Below are 21,273 nucleotides of genomic sequence, written 5' to 3' on the forward strand. Positions count from 1 at the left end.
TCCCACTAAATGCAGAGCTGTTTACTCTCCCGCCCACCTGGCCCGCAGCAGGCAGGGGGGTCGAGGAGAACCTGCTCACAAGTCCTGCCCTGTGCTCTCGGTGGCGCCGCTAGAACACCCCAAGGAGCGGCTGGGAGGGGCGGCCCTGAGGCCGGGGCGGGGAGGGAGGTGGAATCCTGTAGTGTGGCCATGCCGCTTGCCCTCACGGCTTGCCCTCACGTAGAACAGACACTTCCTAGCCACATACACCTCCGGGGTCCCGGCACCCACAGCTGACGACGGAAAGCGCTGGCACAGGGCAGGAGTGTCGCCGGCCCTGTAGGAGCCACGCTGGAGCCCCTTGGGTCAAGGCCTGGCCCAGATCCCATGATGTGGGAGTCGCATCTCAGGAGCCCATGGGAGCCCATCGGCCAGGCACACCAGTAAGATCCTAAGCCATGATACGTGGCTGGGGCAGCTCAGAAGGGACTGTGAGTCTGTCCACAGGCTTGTGTACTGGGATCCGGAGGTAGACAGAACAGAAGGGAACTTAGCATTGGAAATGTGGCCCCTCCCCGTCCTGAGTACCGTGCCTTGGGGTGGCCCGGCTCAGTTCTCCCTCCCAGAGTGGGGATGACAGCACTCGCCCAAAGTACCCCCAGGGTGGATGCAAGTATCAGAGTATAAGCTGAGAGGCAGAGGGGTGGGGCTGAGCCCAGCAAGGGAGGGCACCTGCTTGTAGAGACGGGGAGGGGTCAAGTCCGACTGCAGGCCAAGGCGAAGGGCGAGTAAGAGCAGGAAGGGCAGGGTAGAAGACAAGGCCCAGAGGAGGGTCAAGGACCGGCCCTGGAGGAACGCGGAGGGAGGGTCTAGGAGAAGCGCCGGGACAGAGAGGGTTGCGGCCCTGGAGGCTGCTCCTGGCGCCTCGGCAGGCGGTCCTGCGCTCTGGCCCGAACCCAGGGACCTGCACCTGAAAGCTCCCTGGCGACTCCTGCGGGAGCTCCTGTCAGTTCCTAAGCAGCGTGGCCTCTAGCAGTGGGCTCCGGGCCCGAGGACAAGGCATGCTTGGCCTCCACGGGGGCTGCTTGCCGTGGCTGACTGAGGGGGCGCCCCGCAGTGCCGGGAGTCTGCGAGCCGCCTGGAAGGGCTTTATCCGAAGTGCAGCACTCGGTCTTCCCTGCTGACTGAGTGAGCGAGCTCGCCGGCCAGCCCCTAACCCCTGATGGAGCCCCAGATTCCCGAGGCTGCTGTCACATCAGTCAACTCCCAGCGATTTACCGAGGCTCCGGGCCGGGGCTGACCAGGCAACGGGGGTGGCCACCTGCACTTGGCACCAGCCTTTCCCCAGCTGAGGGTGCAGAGCGGGACCCGCACGTCCAGCCTCATGGGAAGCAGCGGGCACTGGTCCTGCGCTGAGCCACCAGGCCCCCCTCCCGGGCTCCTTAGGGGAAACGAAGCAGACCCTGCCTCGTCCAGGGCCAGGCGCTGCTGACCTGTTCCGCGCCCACGTGGTGCGGGCCGCAGGCCCCTCCAAAGTGCAAACCCGAGGCGGGCGGGGCTCTGCAGGAAGTCCCGCCTGCCCTGCCTCTCACCTTCCCTCGGCCACCCCTCTGTCTTCTTCCCTGGGGCTACCTTCCTCTCCACCCACGCTGCCCCTGGTGTGAGTTTTAGACCCTGACAGCCACCGGCGTCACTTGCCAGAAAACCACTTTATCTCCCTGTCCACCCCAAGGTGCTTTAGTGACTGTCCCGAAGTGTGGGCCATCCCTCCACGCCCTGTACCATTCACCGCAAAGTCCACACTCCTCCCACGGAGCGCAGTGTCTTGACCCTCTCACTTGCACCTGCTTTGGATCTGGTTTCAGGGTCTGGGACTCACTCTTCAGAAGGCCAGAAGGGCTGTGGGGACACTGACTCTCCTGGCTGACCAGGGCAGGGCTGATGTCTTCCGTATCAGAGGACCCCTGGCCAGAGGCGAGGCAGTGAAGAGGAGCTGGGCGACCCACAGGGAAGATAAGAAGAGCAGCACGGGGCGGTGGGGGTGCCAGGGACCCAAAGTCTAGGCTAGGTTGGAAACCAAATCTAAAGCAACCACACATGGGAAGTATTGGGCATGCAAGAGGCGCTCAAATCGGAGCCCCTTTCCCTGCACGGTACGGACATGGCCTGATGTCAGCGCAGCCGGCCAGGTCCAGTCTGATGGCGCCGGACGGGGTGGTATCTGAGGGCCCTCCCCGCTCCAGACCTCCTCAGGACTCAGGCCAGGAAGGGATGAGGTGGGCTCTGTGTCTGCATCCCCGCACCTCTGTCTCAGGTGTCTGCCTGTCCCCGTGGCCCACTTCCAGTTGTTTTTCAAGGGTAGCTGCTTCTGCTCTGTTACTTTCAACCAACACCCTGACCCAGATGGTCCCAGCAGCCTCTCACCCTTTCCTTCATCCAACACCCTGACCCAGATGGTCCCAGCAGCCTCTCACCCTTTCCTTCCCACATGCCCCCCACTTAAATTTATTCATTTAAGTAATCTCTACACCCAACGTGGGGCTCGAACTCCCTGCCCCAAGATCAAGAGACTGGGCCAGCCAGGTGCCCCTATGACGTCGATTCCTGATTGCTGAGGTAGTCACACGGATCTGGATGTAACAGAATGGCCTAGAAGCGTATGCACACAAAGTCCAGATGCCAGCTTTCCTGTGCAGATGCTGTTCGTCGGTGAGGGGAGATGCTGCTGCGGGGGGAAACTGGGTATCATGTACACGGGACCTCTCTTTACTGGTTTTACATTTTGTGAATCTGTAATTACTTCAAAATGAAAACTTAAAAAAAAAATCCTCTTGTTTTGTGTTCAGTCACACGTGGGTATTTACCCTCATAAACCCGCAGACTAAATGAACAGATTCTGACAATATTTCATGGAGAGGGTCTAAGAAGCAAAATAGTTTAACTTCATCGAGGCCACCTTGGCATAACGCAGTCGCCCGGAGTAGGGCTGTGACCTGCCAGATGAGTGGGTACGTTCCCCCGAGCAAGGAGCTGGGGCAGAGCCCCCAGTCACCCACAATCAGGAGCCCCCAGTGTCCTCCCCGGGCACGCACGTGGAGCCCCCGTCACTGCCTTCGCAGCGGCCCCACTGGGAGGCAGCGGCACAGAACGGCTGACGGCAGCCAAGTTGAAAGGGAAGAGCTATTTCCAGCTCAGGCGCCTGGGGACAAACACTAACACACATTCTGTGGCCCTTAAGGGGGGTGGCTGTCCTGGTCACCGAAGTTCATAAAGGTTTTACGAACTGCAGAGAAAGAAGGCCAGGCTGACTCAGGCCGTTTCCCCGAAGAGAAGAAGGAAACGGGTGTGCCATTTTGGGAAATTTCCGCCATGCAGTGTGTCTGAAACTCTTGGTGCTTAATGAGGCATGTGTGGTGTAGGGAAGGCTCACATGTGGGGAGCTGCAGGTGGTGCCAGCTGAGGAGAGGTCTCTGCTGGCCCTCGGGGCCTCACTGGGTCTCACCCCCACTGGGCTGGCTATGCAGTGGGGTCCAAGCCCCGTCAGAACCTTCCATGTAGTCTGCCCGGGCTTAGGGGCCAGACCACCAGAGCAATGGCTGTGCAACCTTGGGCAAGTTCCCTAACCTCTCTGTTCCTCAGTTTCTGAATCTGGAAAACGGGGTCACTGCAAGAAGGCAATGACCCATGCGAAAACGCCTGGCATGCAGGAAGCACACGGCGAACGCCGCTTGTGCTGCCACCATCACTTAATGCAAGGCCCCACGTCTGGTTTTCGCTGGACCAGTGTCACCCCTGATGCCATGTCTTGAGCACTGGGAGAAAGTGGCACAGAGAATGCTGATGGGGGGGGCAATGGGGGCTCCTACCCGTATTTCTATGTGCATTTGAACGGCCTCAGAAGGGCATTAAATGGACTAGTAAATGCACGCAGGGAACCCAAGATGCCGTTGCTGGGACAGTGCCAGCCTGGCGCTGCAGGGGCCTCGGCCTCCCAGGGGCACAGCCGCTCAGCTGCCCCGTGGCCTGTTCCGGTGCATCAGACGCGGGAAAGGAGGCAGCACGGTACGGCACAGCTTCTGTGCACACTCAGCCACCAGGTGGCCCGGCATCTCCCCCGTGGCCTCACAGAGCCTCCGGGTCCCTCTCGCCAGGCTCAGTGCCCGGCCCAGGCCGCGTCACTCCCTAGCTCATACTGACCGGGAATCTGCCCGCACAACCTGAGGATGAAGAGGACCTGGGGGCCCAGGGAGCCACCGGGAGCTGAGCGTCATTCTCCTTCCTCCCCTTGTCCTTTCCAAAGGGCCCCATGTTGGCAGGGGGCGCAGGGGTAGAGTGGGCACCATCCCTGCCCACGTGGAGCTCCCAAGCTGCAGGGACACAGGCACCAGGGGGAAGACAGTGTGGAGCATCCAGCGACAAGGCGCGGTGGACATGGGCGGCCGCTGGAGCACGGAGGCGCAGAGCCTGACTCCCGGGGGTCGGCTCAGGCCAGGCTGCGGAGGGAGTCGGGGGGGGGCGCTCTCACTGAGGCCTGGGAAGGAGCACCAGTCAGTTGATGGGGGGGGTGGGGCACCCCAGGCCTGGGGACACTGTGTGTGACAGACACCTGCTGACCTCTTCATGCCTCGGTTCCCGACTGCCCGTGCCCAGCAGGGGCTCGGTGCCCCCCACCACCGCCAGAGAGCCGAGCACGAAGGTCTGGTGAGGTTTCAGGACGCAGGTGCGGGACAGCTTCCTGCTTGAAGGGCACGGACTTCTCCAGCCCACCACTGTCTGCAAGTGTGGTAGCCGAGGACCAGGGCCAGGAAGGGGCGGTCCCTCACCAGGCCGGGGAAGCCATTCTCGTCACCACCTCCCCTGTTCCGACCGGAGCACCAGACCCCTAGGAGCTTCAGATCCTTCCCGCCAGAGCATGTTTTCTCAGCTCATTATTGGACAGCAACTCCAACCCGTATTAAGCATTCAGTCCTTCTAGACCAAATGCTTTGTAGGGAGCCATGCAGGCTTCCACTCACACTGGGATCCTGAGGACCAGACGGACACCTAGCACACGAACGAATGACACGGTGGCCCCGCAGTCGCACAGCTGGTTAGACCCCCGCCTTCCTGAACACCTTCTCCTCCTAAATCAGTTCTACTCAGACGGAAAGAAAGAATTCTTCACTAGGAGGAAAGAGACACGTTCATCCAGGAGGAAACACCTTCGTGGAGCACAGACATGACACAGATTTGGGAAAAAAGGGCAGACATGGGAGAGGGAGAGAGCTAGAAGGTGCCAGCTCCTCGGTGGCCCATCCATTCTGGGCTGCAAGGGCGCATGGCCACGGAGGGGGTGTGGAGGCCTGGCCTGGCCGCCCCCAGGCGGGGGGTGAATGCGGGCTGTGACGGTGCCAGAACCAGCACCTGGAGGCACTGAGTAGAAGAAGTGCCCAGACCCCAAAAGCTCTGCAGCCCCGCCCATGCCGGGACAGAGGAAGGGCTGTCTCCTCACATCCAGCCTGGGTTCCAAAGACCTGGGGAAGCTGCCAGTGAGTGGCCACCCCCACTGCTTCAGAGGGTTTCCCTAACGGATCCCTCCATGCCTGGGAGGGATCGCTGGTCCCGGTTTACCGGGGAGGAGACCCAGAGAGGCAGGAGTGGCTGCGGAGAGGCCACGTGGCCGGTGGAGATGGAGAGCAGCTGAAAACCTAGAACTCCCAACCCCCGCCTGGCCAGATCCACATACCTCCGGCCAGGGTTTGCACTGGTGCCTAGGAAGTGGGGTCACTCAGAAGGGCTGAGTCCCAGGAGCAGAGACCGACCCTGGCTGACCTTGCTCCTGCATCCAGGCCCCTCTCATCAAAACCAGCCTGTGTGCTCTTCTCCCTGCGTGGGGGAGGCTCCGAGGTGCCCACAGGCATTCGGAGAAGTCAGGTGACACTAGGAGTCTGCTTTGCCAAATGGCCCTGGACTCATGGGCCCTCCCAGGAGGAACAGGGGTCAGAGGCCTTTTAGGTGCAAAACAAGCTGGGGGTCCGTCCCCCTGACTCGCTCTGAGTTTTGAGCTCCAGCAATCATGGCTGCAGTTGGCACGCAGTCGTGGTGGGTGACTGTCATGACCGACAGAGCCTCGGGAGGAAGGCAGCCTGCCCGGTCACCTGTGCCCGTCTCCAGCCACTGGCATTCACGGGCAGTTGGTGGATGTGCTGTGCACTTGGCCTGTCTTCTCCAGCCCTGCCACACAGCCCGTGGGAACCCTGGAAACGTGGCCACTCGCCCCTCAGGAGGAATCCAAGATGTCGTCTGCTGCTTTTTAGATCGACTCATTGCCCAGATTTAAAACTTAGGAGATTCCCACAAAAACTCTGACAAGAGAAGGGACTTCTTTAACCAATGTGCTGGTTGGTGCTGGTTAACAAAGGCTGGGGTTGAGGCCCCAAAATCTGTGTTTTGGCTAAATCTCAAGTCCTGGCTTCAGGATCCGGCTACCCAGGGCCTTTGGGAAGGGTGAGGCATGTGGGCTCAAGGCTCCATTGCACAATTAATTGGAGGCCCAGCCCCTGAAGTATCTGAGAGGCCCTGGAAGTCCTCTCCCCTCCAACACATTTCCCACCTCTGTGTAACCAGCTTCCCATGGCCGCCCTCTCTGCACAAAATCTCACCTCCTGCCCATGCTCTAGCAGCCTCACAGGGTCTGGGCCCTGCCGGGCTCCCTTCCTCCTGGGCTCCTCTCCCCTTGGCTCATGGTGCTGCACTGCCCTACCCTTCACTTTGCTTTTCACCCGAGCCTGGTCCATTCCTACCTCAGGGCCTTTGCATACATGCTGCCTGGCACGCTTCCCCCAACTCTTGCCATGGCGGCTCTTGTCGGCCATGCTGCTTCAGCTCCCATGCGGCTTCCTCGAAGAGGAGGCCTGCCTACTCCTGTCCTCCTTCTACCTTCTTTCTTCCCAACCGGCCTCCTCACATCACAGCTTGAAGACCTGAGCCGGGATCCGGACTCTGCCCCTTCCCTATGGTGTGACCTTGGCCAGGTCTCCTAATTGGACTGCTTGGGCTTCCTCCCCCGTCACAGGGTCGTCATCCCCCCGCCTCACCGCGTTGCTGCGAGGCCTGGCTCGCAGTTAGCACAGGACCCCACAGCTGCTGCGGCTCCCCACATTATCGGGTCCCCCCTGACCCTCCTCCCCTGGCCGCTGCTGAAGTCTGTCCGGTGACATCCTTAGCCAGACGAATGCCTCCACGCCAAACCAGGTCCCGCTTACCACCAGGCCGCGGCCGCGGTCGGGCATCTGGCCTCGTGCTGGACTCCCCTCCCTGCGCACCCTCCTTCCAACCGGGGGGCCTCACGGCTTCGCCCGGAGCCCTGCTCGTGGGAAAGCTACTCTTCAAAGGAGCAGGGTGCACACAACCTGGCCGGAAAGAGGCTCAGGCCACCCCGGCCTCGGGGGCTTTATGGTTTGCTCAGAGCAGCCACCCTGTAAACCCCGCTCTTTGATGAAAGCAGGACTCCCTCCTCCCCACCGACATGCACTCACTTCCCCATAAATCCGCTTCCTGTAAAATGCAGGTGGGGCCCCCAGGTCCTCCTCTGGGGCAGCTGGAGCCCGCGGCCCCGCAGCCCAGGCCACCAGCTGCCCGGCAAGCCCGCACAGCGCAGCTGCGGCAAGCGCCAGGGACCGCAGAGCTGGGCTTCCACATCCTTCTGGGGACACAGAGGCATGGGGACTGGCAGGCTTGCTGTGTTCTGGAGGAAACTGCCTGAACAAGCTCCGAGCGTCGGGGCATTTAGTAAGGCAGCAGCTCCGCTCTTCTATCCCGGGCTTTGTGCTTTTATGTTTCCTTCTGTTCTTTCTCATGAATTGCATCCAAAGAAAAAGCACACCCAACGTCCCCAGCCTCGCCGTCCCCAGCCTCACCCTGCAGCCCCTGGGGCCTTAGCGCCCGGGGGGCATGGCCGGCTCAGGGTCTCGTCCCAGCCCCCGGAGAGCCCGGCGGGTCAGCACTGCATCTCCACTTTGCGGACAAGGAGGCAGAGGTCTGGGGCAGTACAGCCTGCCCCAGGGAGCAGTGGAGCCGGGGTCATACCCGGCCAGCTGCGCTGGAGCCCAGGGCCCGCCCTCCTGTCCCCACCTTCCAGCATGAGCCACTCCCTGGTCTCCTGCTGGTGCCGCGGACCCCAGGCCAGGCCCTATCAGGGGCTCCTCCAGGCCCCTCCGGACAAGTCAGAGGTCAGTGATGGGGTCGGGCTCAGGCTGGGGCCAGGCAGCTGTCCTGGCCTCCCTCCCCATCTACTCTCTTGACCGCACACAATGGCCAGGCCCCAGGTGAGCTGGTCCCCGTCCCCGCCCCTAGCCCACGTCGCCACAGTGCTCAGCCAGCCTGCCTTGCGATTCTAGACCTTGCCATTATCTTAAGTAAGAGATGCCTCTGTGCCTTTGCAAATGCTGTTCCCTCTACTCAGACACCCTTCTCCTCCAGGCACGTGGGTCCTGCCTCCTGGCCGGCTGCCCTACCTCACAATCCTGCTGCTCTGGGCCCAAACTCTGACCACCCGTCCTCTGATACCACGGACCTTCACCTGTCAGGCTTGGCTGGAGGCCAGGCTCGGTCCCAGCCCAGGGCCGTCTCCAGGGGACTCCAGCACTCTGGCCAGTCCTCCCCCGTTCCTCTGTACTGGCCCCGGCCGGCCCGCCGGCCCACCCGGCAACCAGAGGGCTGCAGGCTCCTGACCACAGGGACCCTCTGCTGGCCGGTGACCCGGTGACCGTTCAGAGACCAAGAAATCGGCACTCAGCCTGGTCGGGCCTCCAGCCCACCTTGGGGAAGGGGAGCGTGGAGAATGGGGCCCCACGCTTCCTGGCCACAGCCGGCCTTCAGCCCAGAAAGGAAAACAGCTTCTTGGGTCACATCTGCCCATTTGTGGCCCCACCTCGCCTCCACATAAAAACCCCAGGAGCGCCAACAGCCCTGGCGGAGCGGGCGGCAAGCGGGAACTGGGAGGAGTCCTGAGCAGAACCGACACCAGGAGCACAAAACAGCCATTCAGGCCACCACCGAAACCCCCGGCCTTGACCCTGAGGCCCCCGGAGTCAAGATGCGGAGAAGGGAGCTTCCAGGGGCCGCCAGGAGCCGCGGGGGAGGGGCCGTGCCTGGTCCGCGCGGCGGAACTCACCGTTGGAGCGGTGGATGCAGGTGTGCTGGTTGTCGCTGAGGAAGAAGCCACTGTGGCATTGACACTCGTAGCTGCCCATGGCGTTGACGCAGATCTGCTGGCAGCCACCGTTGTTATCCTGACACTCGTCCACATCTGCGAGAAGAGGAAGACAAGGGGAAGAGAGACGTCACGCCTGGTGCTGGAAGTGAGATGCGATCAGGTTCCCCAGGCTCACAGGAGGCGCCGTCCGGGGCGCTGCTTCGGTGACAGTCCACGTGGCACTCCACAGGCAGTATGACAGTGGCCCTCCACAGAGGCACCCCCCCAGAGACAATGCACAGAGCTGTACTCCACCGAGGTCCTTCACGGTGGTACCGCGGTGGTGCTCTATGCTAGTACTCTGTGGACGCACTCCGCGGCAGTACTCCACGGAGTTACTCCGAGAGACAGTTACGATGGCTGTAATGCTGGCCGACCCTCAGTCTCCTACGTGGCCAGCCCTCTTCTAAGCATCTGACCTGTACTAACGCTTTTAATCCTCACAGCAGCCCTGTAAATCAGATCCAGGTATTAGCCCATTTTATAGATGAGAAAACGGAGGTCCAGAGGGGCAAAGTCACCTGTGCAAGGTCCCACCTGACAGTCGGACTCCCAAACTGTGGTCTCCCTGACCCTGTTGGACTCTCCCTCTCCAGGAAGACTGCGCAGCTTGCACCGTCCAGCCCTGACACCCGGAGCCTCGCCCAGCAAATTCTCCCGTCCCTTCTTCAGCCCCACTGCGGATTTACAACCAGTAACACAAGACCCTGTGGCCAAGGAGGGACAGACGATGGGGAAGCCTGCTTTCGGCCTCACAGATTGATTTCAAAAGCCTAAGAACGGGGAACTTTTTAAAAGGCCTTGACCTCTGGCTGCCCAGACAGCGGCGGCAAGTCTCCAAGTGGTCTTCCCCGCTCTCCAGGAGAGACAGACCTCAGGGCCGACACTCAGTTTCGATCAGAGGCTGCTGGCACAAAAGGTGCTATTGGCTGAAAAGAGTCTTTATGGAGTTCTGGGCTGGAGGAGAGCAGCATGTTCCAATTACCAAAGTCATAACCGCTCACACTGTCAGTTTTTTTAATGAAAGAAGGGGCTTCTTAAACCTGAACGTGCCGTTGTCTGTGTCGTCACTTCAATAGGCAAATGCATGAAACCACAAAGGCAAGGTGAGCTACGGGCTGCTTCTAGCCAATCCTCTTGGCCCCCACCACACACTCACACTCACACGTACACACTCGCACGCACACTCACACACACGCACACATGCATGTGCACGCGCACACACACGCACACACACTTTGGCAACAAGCTTTTAATACAGTTGTTTTTAACATGGCCATTTTTTAGTTCTGAAATGAAAGGCATGCGGAAACGTGAAGAACCAGGCAGACCGACCCACACTGACCCGGGAGAGGATTTGGCTCTGGAGCTTTGTCAGCTGGGTCCCACTGAGGCTTCGGGACACCCGGGAGAACACGTGGCGGCCTCGCGGCCGCCGAGCCGGACCATCATTCTCCAGCTCAAATGTCAGCTGTGCGGCAGCCCGGAGGGAGGCAGAGCTCTGAACTCTGAAGTGGGGAAGGTGGCTCTTGCTAAGAGGACACACAGCGGGGTCCCCGGGGGAGCTGGCAATGACACAGAGGGATTATTCTGAAAACCTTTCTCCTCTCAACAAAGTCTTACTTACTGAGGGCTCCCTAGGGGGCCAGTGCCAGTGTCCTCTCTGGTGCAGGCACCCCCTCCACCCCAGCGCCGCCCGCCCCCAGGGGTCTGTCCCCTGCCCGCACGAGGCCCTGAGTGGCTCTAAGCCAGGCTCCGGGTGCTGTTCGTCCTACCAACAACGACACGAAGCTGACATTCCCCAAAGTTTCCTTCTGCATCAGCACGGGGCCTCGCAAACAGCAGCTTCACCGCACCCCTGCGGCAGCCCCGAGTGATGCTGTGTTACTGCCTCCATTTTACAGATGAGGACGCTGAGGCATGGAGAACGGATGCAACTCGTGCAAAGTGACACGCCTGCTCAGAGCAGAGGCGGGACTTAAACCTGCTCTTCACCTCCTGATCACATGGCTTTGCTCCACCACTGGCTGTGCCAGCACGCGTGTCGAGACTGACGCTATGAAGAACCAGCTACTCTTAACATGAGCTCGAGCCGGCTGTCACCTTGAACATGTTCGTGAACCCTGGATGCAAGTGCAAAGCCAGCCTGCCGTGAGTAAGGCAGGGAATGCCCCAGCGCACCTGGGGTCAGTCTCCTCTCTGTCCCAACGACACCTCATAGAGGCACTTGCGCCCACGTGCTGGCCTACACGTCCCAGTGAGTTCTGCTGCTGGGACTCAGTCTAGACCCCCTTCAGTCACGTTCTTTGCTGTTCTTCCCATGGTTCTCAGAGGCTTTGCCCTGGACCTCGGCTTCTCCGGCTCTCTTAAAGGGTCAGTTGGGAAAACAAACGGAACACAGATAGGTCCTCAAATGCCGAACTCGTGGCGAGAAAGCGCTGCTTTGAGCCCACCATGAATAGGCTCCCTGGAGACCCTGTCTGGCCGGGCCCACCTCCCTTTGCTGGAAGCCAGGAGCCCAGGGTGCCTGATACCGCACTCATCCACAGAAGCTCAGCGAGCCGTCAGAGTGGCTGTGCCTTGGGACAGCACTGTTTACACTAGCAGGGAACAATGACTCTCAAACACTGATGAATAATTTGAAACAAATGTAAGGCCATGTAAACATTTCTTTTCCCCACTCCCAAGTGACAAAGCCCCCAGATTAAGCAGGGAGGGAAGAGGGGCCGCCCCCCGTGCGCCCTTTTTCCACTGTGGTCCAAACACAGGCCTCCCTCGAGCTGGGCAGGAAACCACAGTCTCACAATCCCTTTGGGGAGCCCACGGTCACAACCAGCTCCTCTACGGGCTGCATCAAGGGCCCTAGGCCACCTCATGCCCCTCCCACCCTCCGCCCTCCAAATGGGACCCACAGCCAAGTCTGAAGAGAGACCCGCTGGAGCAGCTGGGGCCGTGGGTTGTGTTTCCCACCGGCCTCGGGCAGACTGGGCTCCCCCAGAGGCCCTAGCCAGGCCCAGCATGGCACAAAGGGAAGCACTGAGACCCCAGGCCCTCCTGAGGGGGGCAAGGCCGGCACACGTTGTTCCCAGGTCCCATCCGGACTTAGGGAACTGTCATGAGAGGTACCACCTGGCGAGGAGGGAACCCACATCTGGGAGTCAGACGACCTGAGTTCTGGCTCCGGCCTTTCCTGGCCTTTCTGTGACCTGGCTTCTCTTGATGAGAACGCTTCAAGCCCAGCCATGGCGATGAGACCTGGTTCCCTGGCTGTTTTTGCTTAACACCCTCCCCCCTCCACAACTTCACGTCTCCAAAGCTCCTCCTCTCTGAGGTCTCCCTGGGGCCCAGAAAAATGTGCTCCCCCCCATGCCCAGACCTGCTCTGCCCGAGACCTCGGGCTTGGACATCCTGCCTCCACCCTGGGCTCAGAGAGACCTGAGTCTATGTCCCCGCGCCCAGCTGGCGGTCAGGTGGAGCGGGTGCTCAAGTGGCCGCAGGAGAAACCGAAGGCATGCGTGTGCTGGCGCATGCCACTCACGGGGAGTTCACACCCTACAAAGGCCAGTCCACTGGGGCAGTGCACTGTCCCCGCTCCTTCTGGGGGGCACAGAGGGGGCTCGTCCAGGGCTCCCCACCCACGTGCCACATCTCCAGGAGCCTCACTTGGCTCTGCCGTTCGCTGAGCGTCCCGTTTACACTTGCCTTCCCGTGCACGCACGCTCCTCTGCCTGGGGTGCCCTCTCCTCCCTTGTCCAGACAGAAGTTCCTGTGCTTGAGAGTCACCCAACATGCTTCTGTCCGTCCGTTCCCTCTACAAATACCAGGTACCTACTATGTGCCACACTCCCTGAAAGCTGCCAGAGCACCAGCATGACCCCAGCTGCCGCCGTCCTGGACCTGAGCGCAGAGGCGGGAGGCTGCGTGGAGAGCCGGGCCCGGGACGGCAGGGACGTCTGTGACCTGAGGCTGGAGGAGATAGAGGGGCTGTGGGAGCAGAGTCTCCTGGAAGGGGGCGTGGCAGGGCACAGGTGAGGAGGGGCCCACGGCCACCTGGGCAGAGGACGAGTTCTGGAAACTTTGCGGCCTACACAGCCCCCGTCAAGGAGATGCCAAGGGCCCTGTCTGGGTCTCCTCGGCCCCTATTATCACCGGTGCTGCTGGTGGAGGGGACGGTCCTTGGGGAAGACGTCTGCACAGCTGGACAGGTGCTATCACCACCACCGTGGCCTCGGCCAGGGGCTGAGCCTGTGTGCAGTGAGCGCCCTGAGCCAGCCTGTTTCTGATCCAGGCTTCGTGACCCCTGCGTGGGCTCTGGGTGGGGTTCACGGGTTGCTCTGCCTCTGAATCCTGCCGGCAGCTCATGGCCCTTCATCATCTTTTTTTTTTTTTAATGTTTTTTATTTATTTCTGAGAGAGAGAGAGACAGCGTGAGCAGGGGAGGGTCAGAGAGAGAGGGAGACACAGAATCTGAAACAGGCTCCAGGCTCTGAGCTGGCTGTCAGCACAGAGCCTGACACGGGGCTTGAACCCACGAACCGTGGGATTGTGACCTGAGCCGAAGTCGGACACTTAACTGACTGCGTCACCCAGGTGCCCTGGCCCTTCATCTTCTTTTATGGCCACAGCTGGATGTCCCCAGAAGGCAGGGAGCTCCTCGGCACAAGGACTTGTCGACAAAGCAGAGTAGGGGGGCCCTGCGGGCTTGCAGGCAGACCCTAGACTCCTAGTGGGAAACCCTATTAACTGGCAGTGGAAGGGCTGATGGATATAGTGTGCGGGCACGACCCCAAGGCCCCAGGGCTGAGGGTCCCGTGTGGCCCCCTGTCATGGGCTGCCTACCGCAGCCAGGTCACTCTCCGGAAGGCCCCAGCCTGCAGTGCCCCCTCACCCCGGCCTTAACACCCAAATACACATCTGCCACTGGGACTGGCGGAGCCCCTGACTCTTCTGGGCTGGGGTGGGGGCCGTAGGCAAGGGGTGCTGGCGAGGGAGGGGACATGGAACCGTGGCTGGCCATGGCCACAGGGGGCCCTTGGCCGGCAGGGCGGGTGACACCCTCAGAAACAGATCATCCGGGGTAGTCTGGGATACAAGACACATGGCCCCCCCCTCTGTGCAGGCGGCCCCCCAGTCTGAGGCCCGGCGTCTGGGGGTACAGTGAGCACTCCCTGGTTCCACCAGTGGCTTAGGGAGGTCAGAAGGCGGGAGGGAGGCCAGGGTGCCAGAGAGGGGCCTCCCTCCAGCCCTGCCCAGCCCCCGCCCAGCCCCCCTGGCCTGAGCAGTCCCCTCCTGTCCCTCCTGCACCCAAGCGTCACTGTCGCCTCCACTGCTGTGCCGCAGCCCTGGCTGGGCCTCACCTCCTGCCTCAAGGCACAGTCTGTGTGCTCCTCCTGGGCCTCCGGGCCTCCAGCCTCCCATCCTGACCCCGGTGGCCACTGTGACCATCCCAGCTGGAAGAGGATGCGGCACCTGGTACCAGACCAGGTGTGGGGTCAGGTGCCTGTACCTTACGCCGCAGTGCCTGACGGGAGGTGTGGGGGCTGGGTGGAGGTGGGGGGGCAGCCCTCAGCTGTGACACCCGCCCACCTCTGCTCGGTGCGCCCGCCAGGCCCAGGCCCAAGGGGGCTGTGTCTGGGATGGGCCCATGGGCTGTGACAGACACGGCTGCTCTCCGGCCGACACCCCAGGTTGGAGGTCGGTCTGGTTCCGAGAGGCCTCTGCCAGCAGGGCTGCGGTTTGCCCATGAGGTCTGTTTATTTTTATTAATAGCTGGCTGTTTGTCCTACTTTGGACCAAGAACCCGGGTCTGCAGTTATTTATAAGAACTAAAAATGACTTCTGGACCCGGCTTTGCTGGCTTGGTGTTTCCCATGAACGCTTCACGATTTGAAACAGAGACTCTGTGTTCTGCCCGGGCCCCACCCATGTTTTCCTGGCTGCCAAGGACCTACTGTGTGTCCGACCCTGGGCCGGGCTCTGGCGTCGCGGGTCCCACCGAGGGTCCAAGAGCAGAGGCAGAGGCCCCAGCCCATCGTTGGAACCGAACTTGACCTCCAACCTCAAGAGTTCCCTCCCGGTCCCTGAGGGCCGAGGCCCAGCCCTCCCTTGGCCCCTGTCAGAAGGGAGGCTTAGGCACAAAAGCCTCTTGGCCATCGAGCAGCTCTTGCAAAATTGCATTTGATGAGTTAAGTGTAAATAAATGAGAACCAGATGGATTCGATTTTGGGTAAAATACACATGGGTCTTAGAGCTTTGGGGCCTGGGTTCTGCCAGACCCAGGATACTCCCTGAGCTGTCAGGGGTGCTGCACAGGCAGGGGGGAGCTATGGCTGGTGTCTCCCAGGCCCTCTCCGCTTCCTGGCCTGGGCATCAGCGGGGGCCTTCTCTGGGGCGCCTGACTCTCAAGCAGGTCAGCAGTAAGCCGAAGACACAGAGTTCCCCCCACCCCGCAGCCCTGCTCTGACCCTGAGCCCCTGGGGTTGGGCCTGCATCTGAGCTTAGGACTTGGGGGTGAGGTCCATGAGTGGTGGGGCCGGCCTGTCACCCCCCAAGCTTGCTGCTCATATCCAGACCAGAGCCGGCCTAGGGCAGGACACGGCCCCTGTGAAGCTGTTGGCCTTTGGGGTCTGGTCATCACATCCCTCACCTGGGCCCCACCTTCAATCCCAGCTGCTGCCTGGGGTCCCCCTGCAGTGGGGGTGCAGCCCTGAACATCCCTAAGGATCTAGAGTTTGCTGCGTGGCTCCAACTACTGGCCACTAGTCTGTGCACCGCGAGGTCTCCCTGGGCTGCTACCCATGGGTTCTAATCCCCGCCCTGACACATCACACCAGCCGGGGTGTAAGATTCAGTGAGTAACTTGCTGCATGACCCTGGGCAGGTCACTTAACAGTTTGAAAGGCCTTGGTCTCCTTCTTCACAAGACAGGGATAAGAGGTACCTTACATTGTTTGGGGCATCAAAGAAAGCACTCAGCACAGTCCCTGGTACACACAAACCATCAGTAAATGATAACAGCTGCCGAGCAAAGCTGCTGCAAGTGCTTCAGGGAATCACAGGTATGAACTTGCCCTAGGGGGCAGTAGGTCCCCACCCACAATGGAAAGTGACAACAAGATGCATCTGAGGGAGCCCGCGGTGTGGCCTCAGCACAGCGGCTTCAGCTGCTGGAACCGCTCCCTCTTGACACAGGTTCTGGCCAGCTGGCCACTCTGTCCCCCTTCTCAGGCACTTCGTGTTGGCCCAGACCTGGACTCAGAGCCATAGGTGGCCCACTCGGTGTGTGGGACAAGCCCGGGCCTCTGCACATGCTCCCTCTTTTTAAGTCTCCACTTACTGCGATAACGATTCCCATTAAAAAAATCCACCATCTTAAAGAGGACATGTCAGTGGTCCTTAGCGGATTCACAAGGTGGTGCAAACATCACCATGACCTAAGTCCAGAACATTTCCACCAGCCCAAATGTAAGCCCTGTACCTACTATCAGTCAATCCCAATTCTCCCCGCCCCCAGCCCCTGGCAACCACTAGTTTACTTTCCGTGTCTACGGATGTGTCTATTCTGGAACTTTCACGCCAGGGGGGCTGTACAGCACGCGTTCTCGGCGTCTGTTTCCCTGACACACCATGACGTTTTCAAGGTTCTCCTGTGGTGGAGCATGCGTCAGTTACTTTTATGCCTGAATACTATTCTATCGTATGGCTAGACCACATTTGTTTACCCACCCACCAGCTGACGGATGGGTGTCTCCACTCCCTAGCTGCTATGGTAAACACTGCAGTGAACATCACGTCCAAGTTTTTGAGTGAACGTGTTTAAACTCTCTTGGGCATGTACCCAGGCGCGGCACCGTCGGGTCACAGGGTAATTCTCTGTTTAAGTTCTGGAGGCACTGTCAAACCGTCTTCCACAGTGGCGGCACCATTTCACATTCGCATCAGCAAACTATGAGGGTTCCGGTGTCTCCACGCCCTTGCCAACACTTCCCGATTTCCGGTTTTTAAAATTATAGTCGGGGCGCCTGGGTGGCTCAGTCAGTTAAGTGCCAGCCTTCAGCTCAGGTCATGATCTCACAGTTCGTGGGTTTGAGCCCCATGTTGGGCTCTGTGCTAACAGCTTGGAGCCTGGAGCCTGCTTCGGATTCTGTGTCTCCCTCTCTCTCTGACCCTCCCCTGCTTGCACTCTGTGTGTGTCTCTCTCTCTTAAAAGTAAACATTAAAACATTTTTTTTAATTAAAATTATAGCCATTCTGGGGTGTGTGAAGTGATGCTTATTTATCACGGTTTTGACTCGCATTTCCCTGACTAATGATGCTGAACGTCCTTGCACGTGCTTGCTGTCTGTACGTCCTTTCTGGAACAGTGTCTGTTCAAACCACTTGCCCCCTTTTACATGGGGCTGTCCTTCTGCTGCTGAGTTCTGAGAGCTCCTCGTGCATCCCAGATACTAGACCCTTGCTAGATGTACAGTTGGCAAACAGGTTTGCATTCGGTGGGCACTACCCCCTTTAAAGGTCCTTGGGAGGCACGGAGCCCTGTGTGCTGTGCACCTGTGGGACCCAGGTCCATGAGGCCTACATCCCTGCTCTGAACTTGGGAGATGTCACCCTGTCCCACGGCTTTAACTGCCACCTATTTGCTGATGTCACCAAAGCCTCTAGGCCAGCTCGCTCCACCACCCTCAGGCTTAGACGTCCACGGGTGACCCAGAGCCTGCACTTAGATGTCTGAGGCCATGACAAACCTAACATGGCCCTTGCCGAACTCCTAATTTGACCCCCTGTGAAAACAGAATGGAACAACGCAAAGCTTGGTCCTGCCCTTGGCTTTCCCTGTCCCAGCCAACGGCAGCACAGATCACGGTGGCTTCTGCCACAGCACCTGGTGGCCATCCTGAATCCCTCTGTTCCCTGCCCTCCACCTCTAAGCCCTTGGCAGGTGAAGTTCTCAGCTCTGCCTGCAAACCTGTCTCCCTGCTCCCTCCCCTCAGGTAGCTGGGTCCAGTGCCCCTCCTCTCTGGCCTGGATCACTACCGTGGCATCCCAGGCTCCCTCCTCCCGCCCTGGTCCCCCCCCACCTCAAGCCACCTTGGAGAGTGTCAGGCAGCTGCCCTATCCCCGGCCTGACAGTCCCAAAGGATTTCTCGCTGGCTTTGAATAAAACACAAACTCCCTTCCCTGGCTACCAAGGCCCTAGCAGATGGCTCTGTCCACACCTCCTTCCAGCCTCCTCCCTGCTTGCCCAACCGCAGCCGAGTGCGTCCCCGCTGTCCCTCGGCCCCAGCTGTCCCGTTCCCATCTGGAAGCCTTTGCACTTGCTGTTCCTCGGCCCAGAATGTTCTTCCTTGATCTTGGTCTGGCCGGTTCCTCCTTACTCAGGCCTCCGCGTGCCTGGCGCCTCCCCCACCAGTAACCTAGAGCAGCGAGGTTGCTCCGTCACATCACCCTGCTATCTGCTCAGCACTTCCGTCTCCAGGCTCCCCTCTGCTTGTGTTCTCTCTCCCCAGAGGATGCAGAGTCCTTGAGAAGGACTATGGCTGTGAGTGTTGCTGCACCTCAGGGTTTGACGGCGCCTGAGGCACATAATTCATGTCTGTGGGCCGAGGAACTGACTGACAACTACAGACGTGGNGGGGGGTGCTCTGGCTCAGGGGCCCTGGCTCTAGGGCCGTCCCACGAGGGCTGCCCTGTGCGGCCCTGGAGGGGCTGCCCAGTAACCCCCGGTTCCCAGATCCAGCCAAGGACACAGCTCTAGGTGGGTGAGGAGCCTAAGTGCCAGCCAGTGGGTCCAGGGGGGCAGAGGCCATGGGCCCATCAGGAGGGTGGTGCAGGACGGGCAGAGAAGAGCTGTGCTCATTTGTTCACCTGCTTCAGCCCTGCCTGGGGGTGAGCCCCACCACGGGGGTGAGATTGGGGTGGAGGCAGCCCTGCCTGGGGGTGAGCCCCACCACGGGGGTGAGATTGGGGTGGAGGAGGGGTGGGGGTTGGGGGGTGCCAGTCCTCAAATGCTGGCAGCCGGGGAGCTTTGCTGCTCAGTGGACGAGTGAGACCACACGGGACTCGGCACGTCAGCCCAGCCCACCGTGTCCTTCCGCCTTGTCTGTGCCTTCACGGGGACGGGGACAAAAGTCTTCAGCTGAAGAGAAGCCGTTCTAAGCGGGCGGTGCTTTAGGAAGTGGGTGGAGAGGACAGGGCTTTGGAGACAGTGGGATGCCCTCCCGAATGATTCTTCCTTGGCCTCCGTCTACACCACCAGGGTGAGACCAGCTTTTCCTTTAAGGTCTCCAGTGCGGGCCGGAGGGGAGGCTGCCCGGGGCCGGGCACGCTCCTACCAGCCTCTCGCCCAGCCTCAACCCGAGGCGGCGGTGCTGTACAACCAGGAGCTTCGAGGCACGAGCCGCCCGCCCCTGGTCACAGCACACGAGTGCCGGAGCCAGGACGGGAACCGGACACTTTGATCCCCGCACGCTCGGGCCTCCGACAGCCCAGCTGTGAACGTAGTCCTGGCTGGACGTCTGTGGGAGGCACCAGTGTCTTAAAAAATTTCTTTTGATGGGGAGGAGAGCAGAGGACTGGGGGTGAGGGGAGGAAACCCAAGCAAACACATCACAGAACCAAAGAGAAGCTCTGAGAAAAGAAAGGGGAAATGCTCTGACAGGTTCTTTGTGAACGTGCTCAGAAATAAAACAGGCCCTGCTGGGTGTAGCTGCCCGCACAGGGCAGGCTGGGCAAACGCACTGGCTTGGGGGACACTTTCCTGAACCCGGGGACCTTCAGAGCTCCCCAGGCCGCCCGGCTGACACAGTCCTCCTGGCGGACTTCGGCCACGTCAAATGACTCACTCCGGCCTCTGTACTGCATGGAATTCTAGACCAATTTTTCCCGATTAAACTCGCCATTCTCCTCCGCTTTCCAACGCTGCTGAGTATAAAAACCAGGCCTCTTCCTCCTTCCCAACCAGTGGCCCCCACACGAGTGTCAGCACCCCTGGGAGTTCTCTGTGAAGACGGGCTCCTGCCCCTGACCGGCCACGGGCTTGGCTGGGCTCGCTGTGGACTGGTTCGTGCCTTCCCACGCTAAGTGGTCCTTTGCTGACAGGCCTTGGGTGGGCCATGCGGCCACCACAGGATGGGAAATGGTTTTGTGCCCCCACAGTGGACACACTTAAGAAAAGGGCAGGGGGGCTGTACGGGGGCAGATGTGGAGGGGTGAGTGTGGGCACCGAGGAGTTTCGTGGAGGAGGGGCACTGAGGTTGGCTGGGAAGACCACCGGGGCTCCTGGCCACCCCCACCCTTTCTAGCCCATTTGTGGCCCTTTCCTTTCCATGGCACTTCTCCCCGCAGGACCCTAGCATGGCTCCCCATCGCTTGTCCAATAAAACCACTTTACTTCAGGTTCTGAATTTACAAGGAATTCTGACAAACAGTGGGAAAATGGATCGACAGTCCCATGCTCCGGCTATAACTGTAACCATAACCATAGGCACCTATTTTCTGTCCTTCTTCACGGGCCCATTTTCTCCAAGTGCAAACGGGTCTCTCTGCATGTGACCTGTCTGTTCACCCTTCGCTGAAAGCAGAGTTAGGGCATTTTCCGGGGCTCAGTCTCGGTGCCCCCTCACCCGCTGCTTGTCTAGTCGGCAGGCGACCCCTAACCCTACTGCTTGGTGTGCTCGTCTCTGCTCCCCCCATTAGAAAACTCCCCTGTGAGGGACACTGGGCAGGAGGAGCCCTTTCCGTTTCAGGGACTATTTTCTTCAGACGGATTCCCAGAGGGGGAGTCCCGGCCAGAGACTGACAACTTCCCACTTCTCATTGCTCCCTGCTTGATACCCTTAGTCTGCCGGCTTTGCCACTGTGGAGGGTGCCTGCACGGGCTGCCTCTTCTGAAGTCCCTTGCTAGTGCCCACCTTCCCCCAGAGAGCTGTCCGTGATCAGCCACGTTTGTTCATTCCCTTGCTCACTCAATAAGGGCGCCATGAACGCCACGTCAAGGCCTGCACTCGGGGAGCTGCCAGGCAGGGAGAGGGAAGTGGGAGAGTCAGTGCAGATAAACCAGG

The 21,273-nt window shown here is 60.2% G+C and overlaps 1 protein-coding gene across 1 annotated transcript in view; it reads right to left on the reverse strand.

Moving 5' to 3' along the window:
- The window catches only part of SCUBE1 (signal peptide, CUB domain and EGF like domain containing 1), a 140,939-nt gene that overhangs the window by 72,399 nt on the left and 47,267 nt on the right, over positions 1–21,273 (reverse strand). The window contains exon 4 of the mRNA XM_077757892.1: positions 9,134–9,268. Within this exon, the coding sequence (XP_077614018.1) occupies positions 9,134–9,268 (135 nt within the window). The remainder of the gene's footprint in view (positions 1–9,133; positions 9,269–21,273) is intronic.

Source organism: Crocuta crocuta, unplaced genomic scaffold, assembly GCF_008692635.1.
Source record: "Crocuta crocuta isolate KB4526 unplaced genomic scaffold, BGI_CrCroc_1.0 scaffold143, whole genome shotgun sequence".
In the NCBI taxonomy this organism is placed as follows: Eukaryota; Metazoa; Chordata; class Mammalia; order Carnivora; family Hyaenidae; genus Crocuta; species Crocuta crocuta.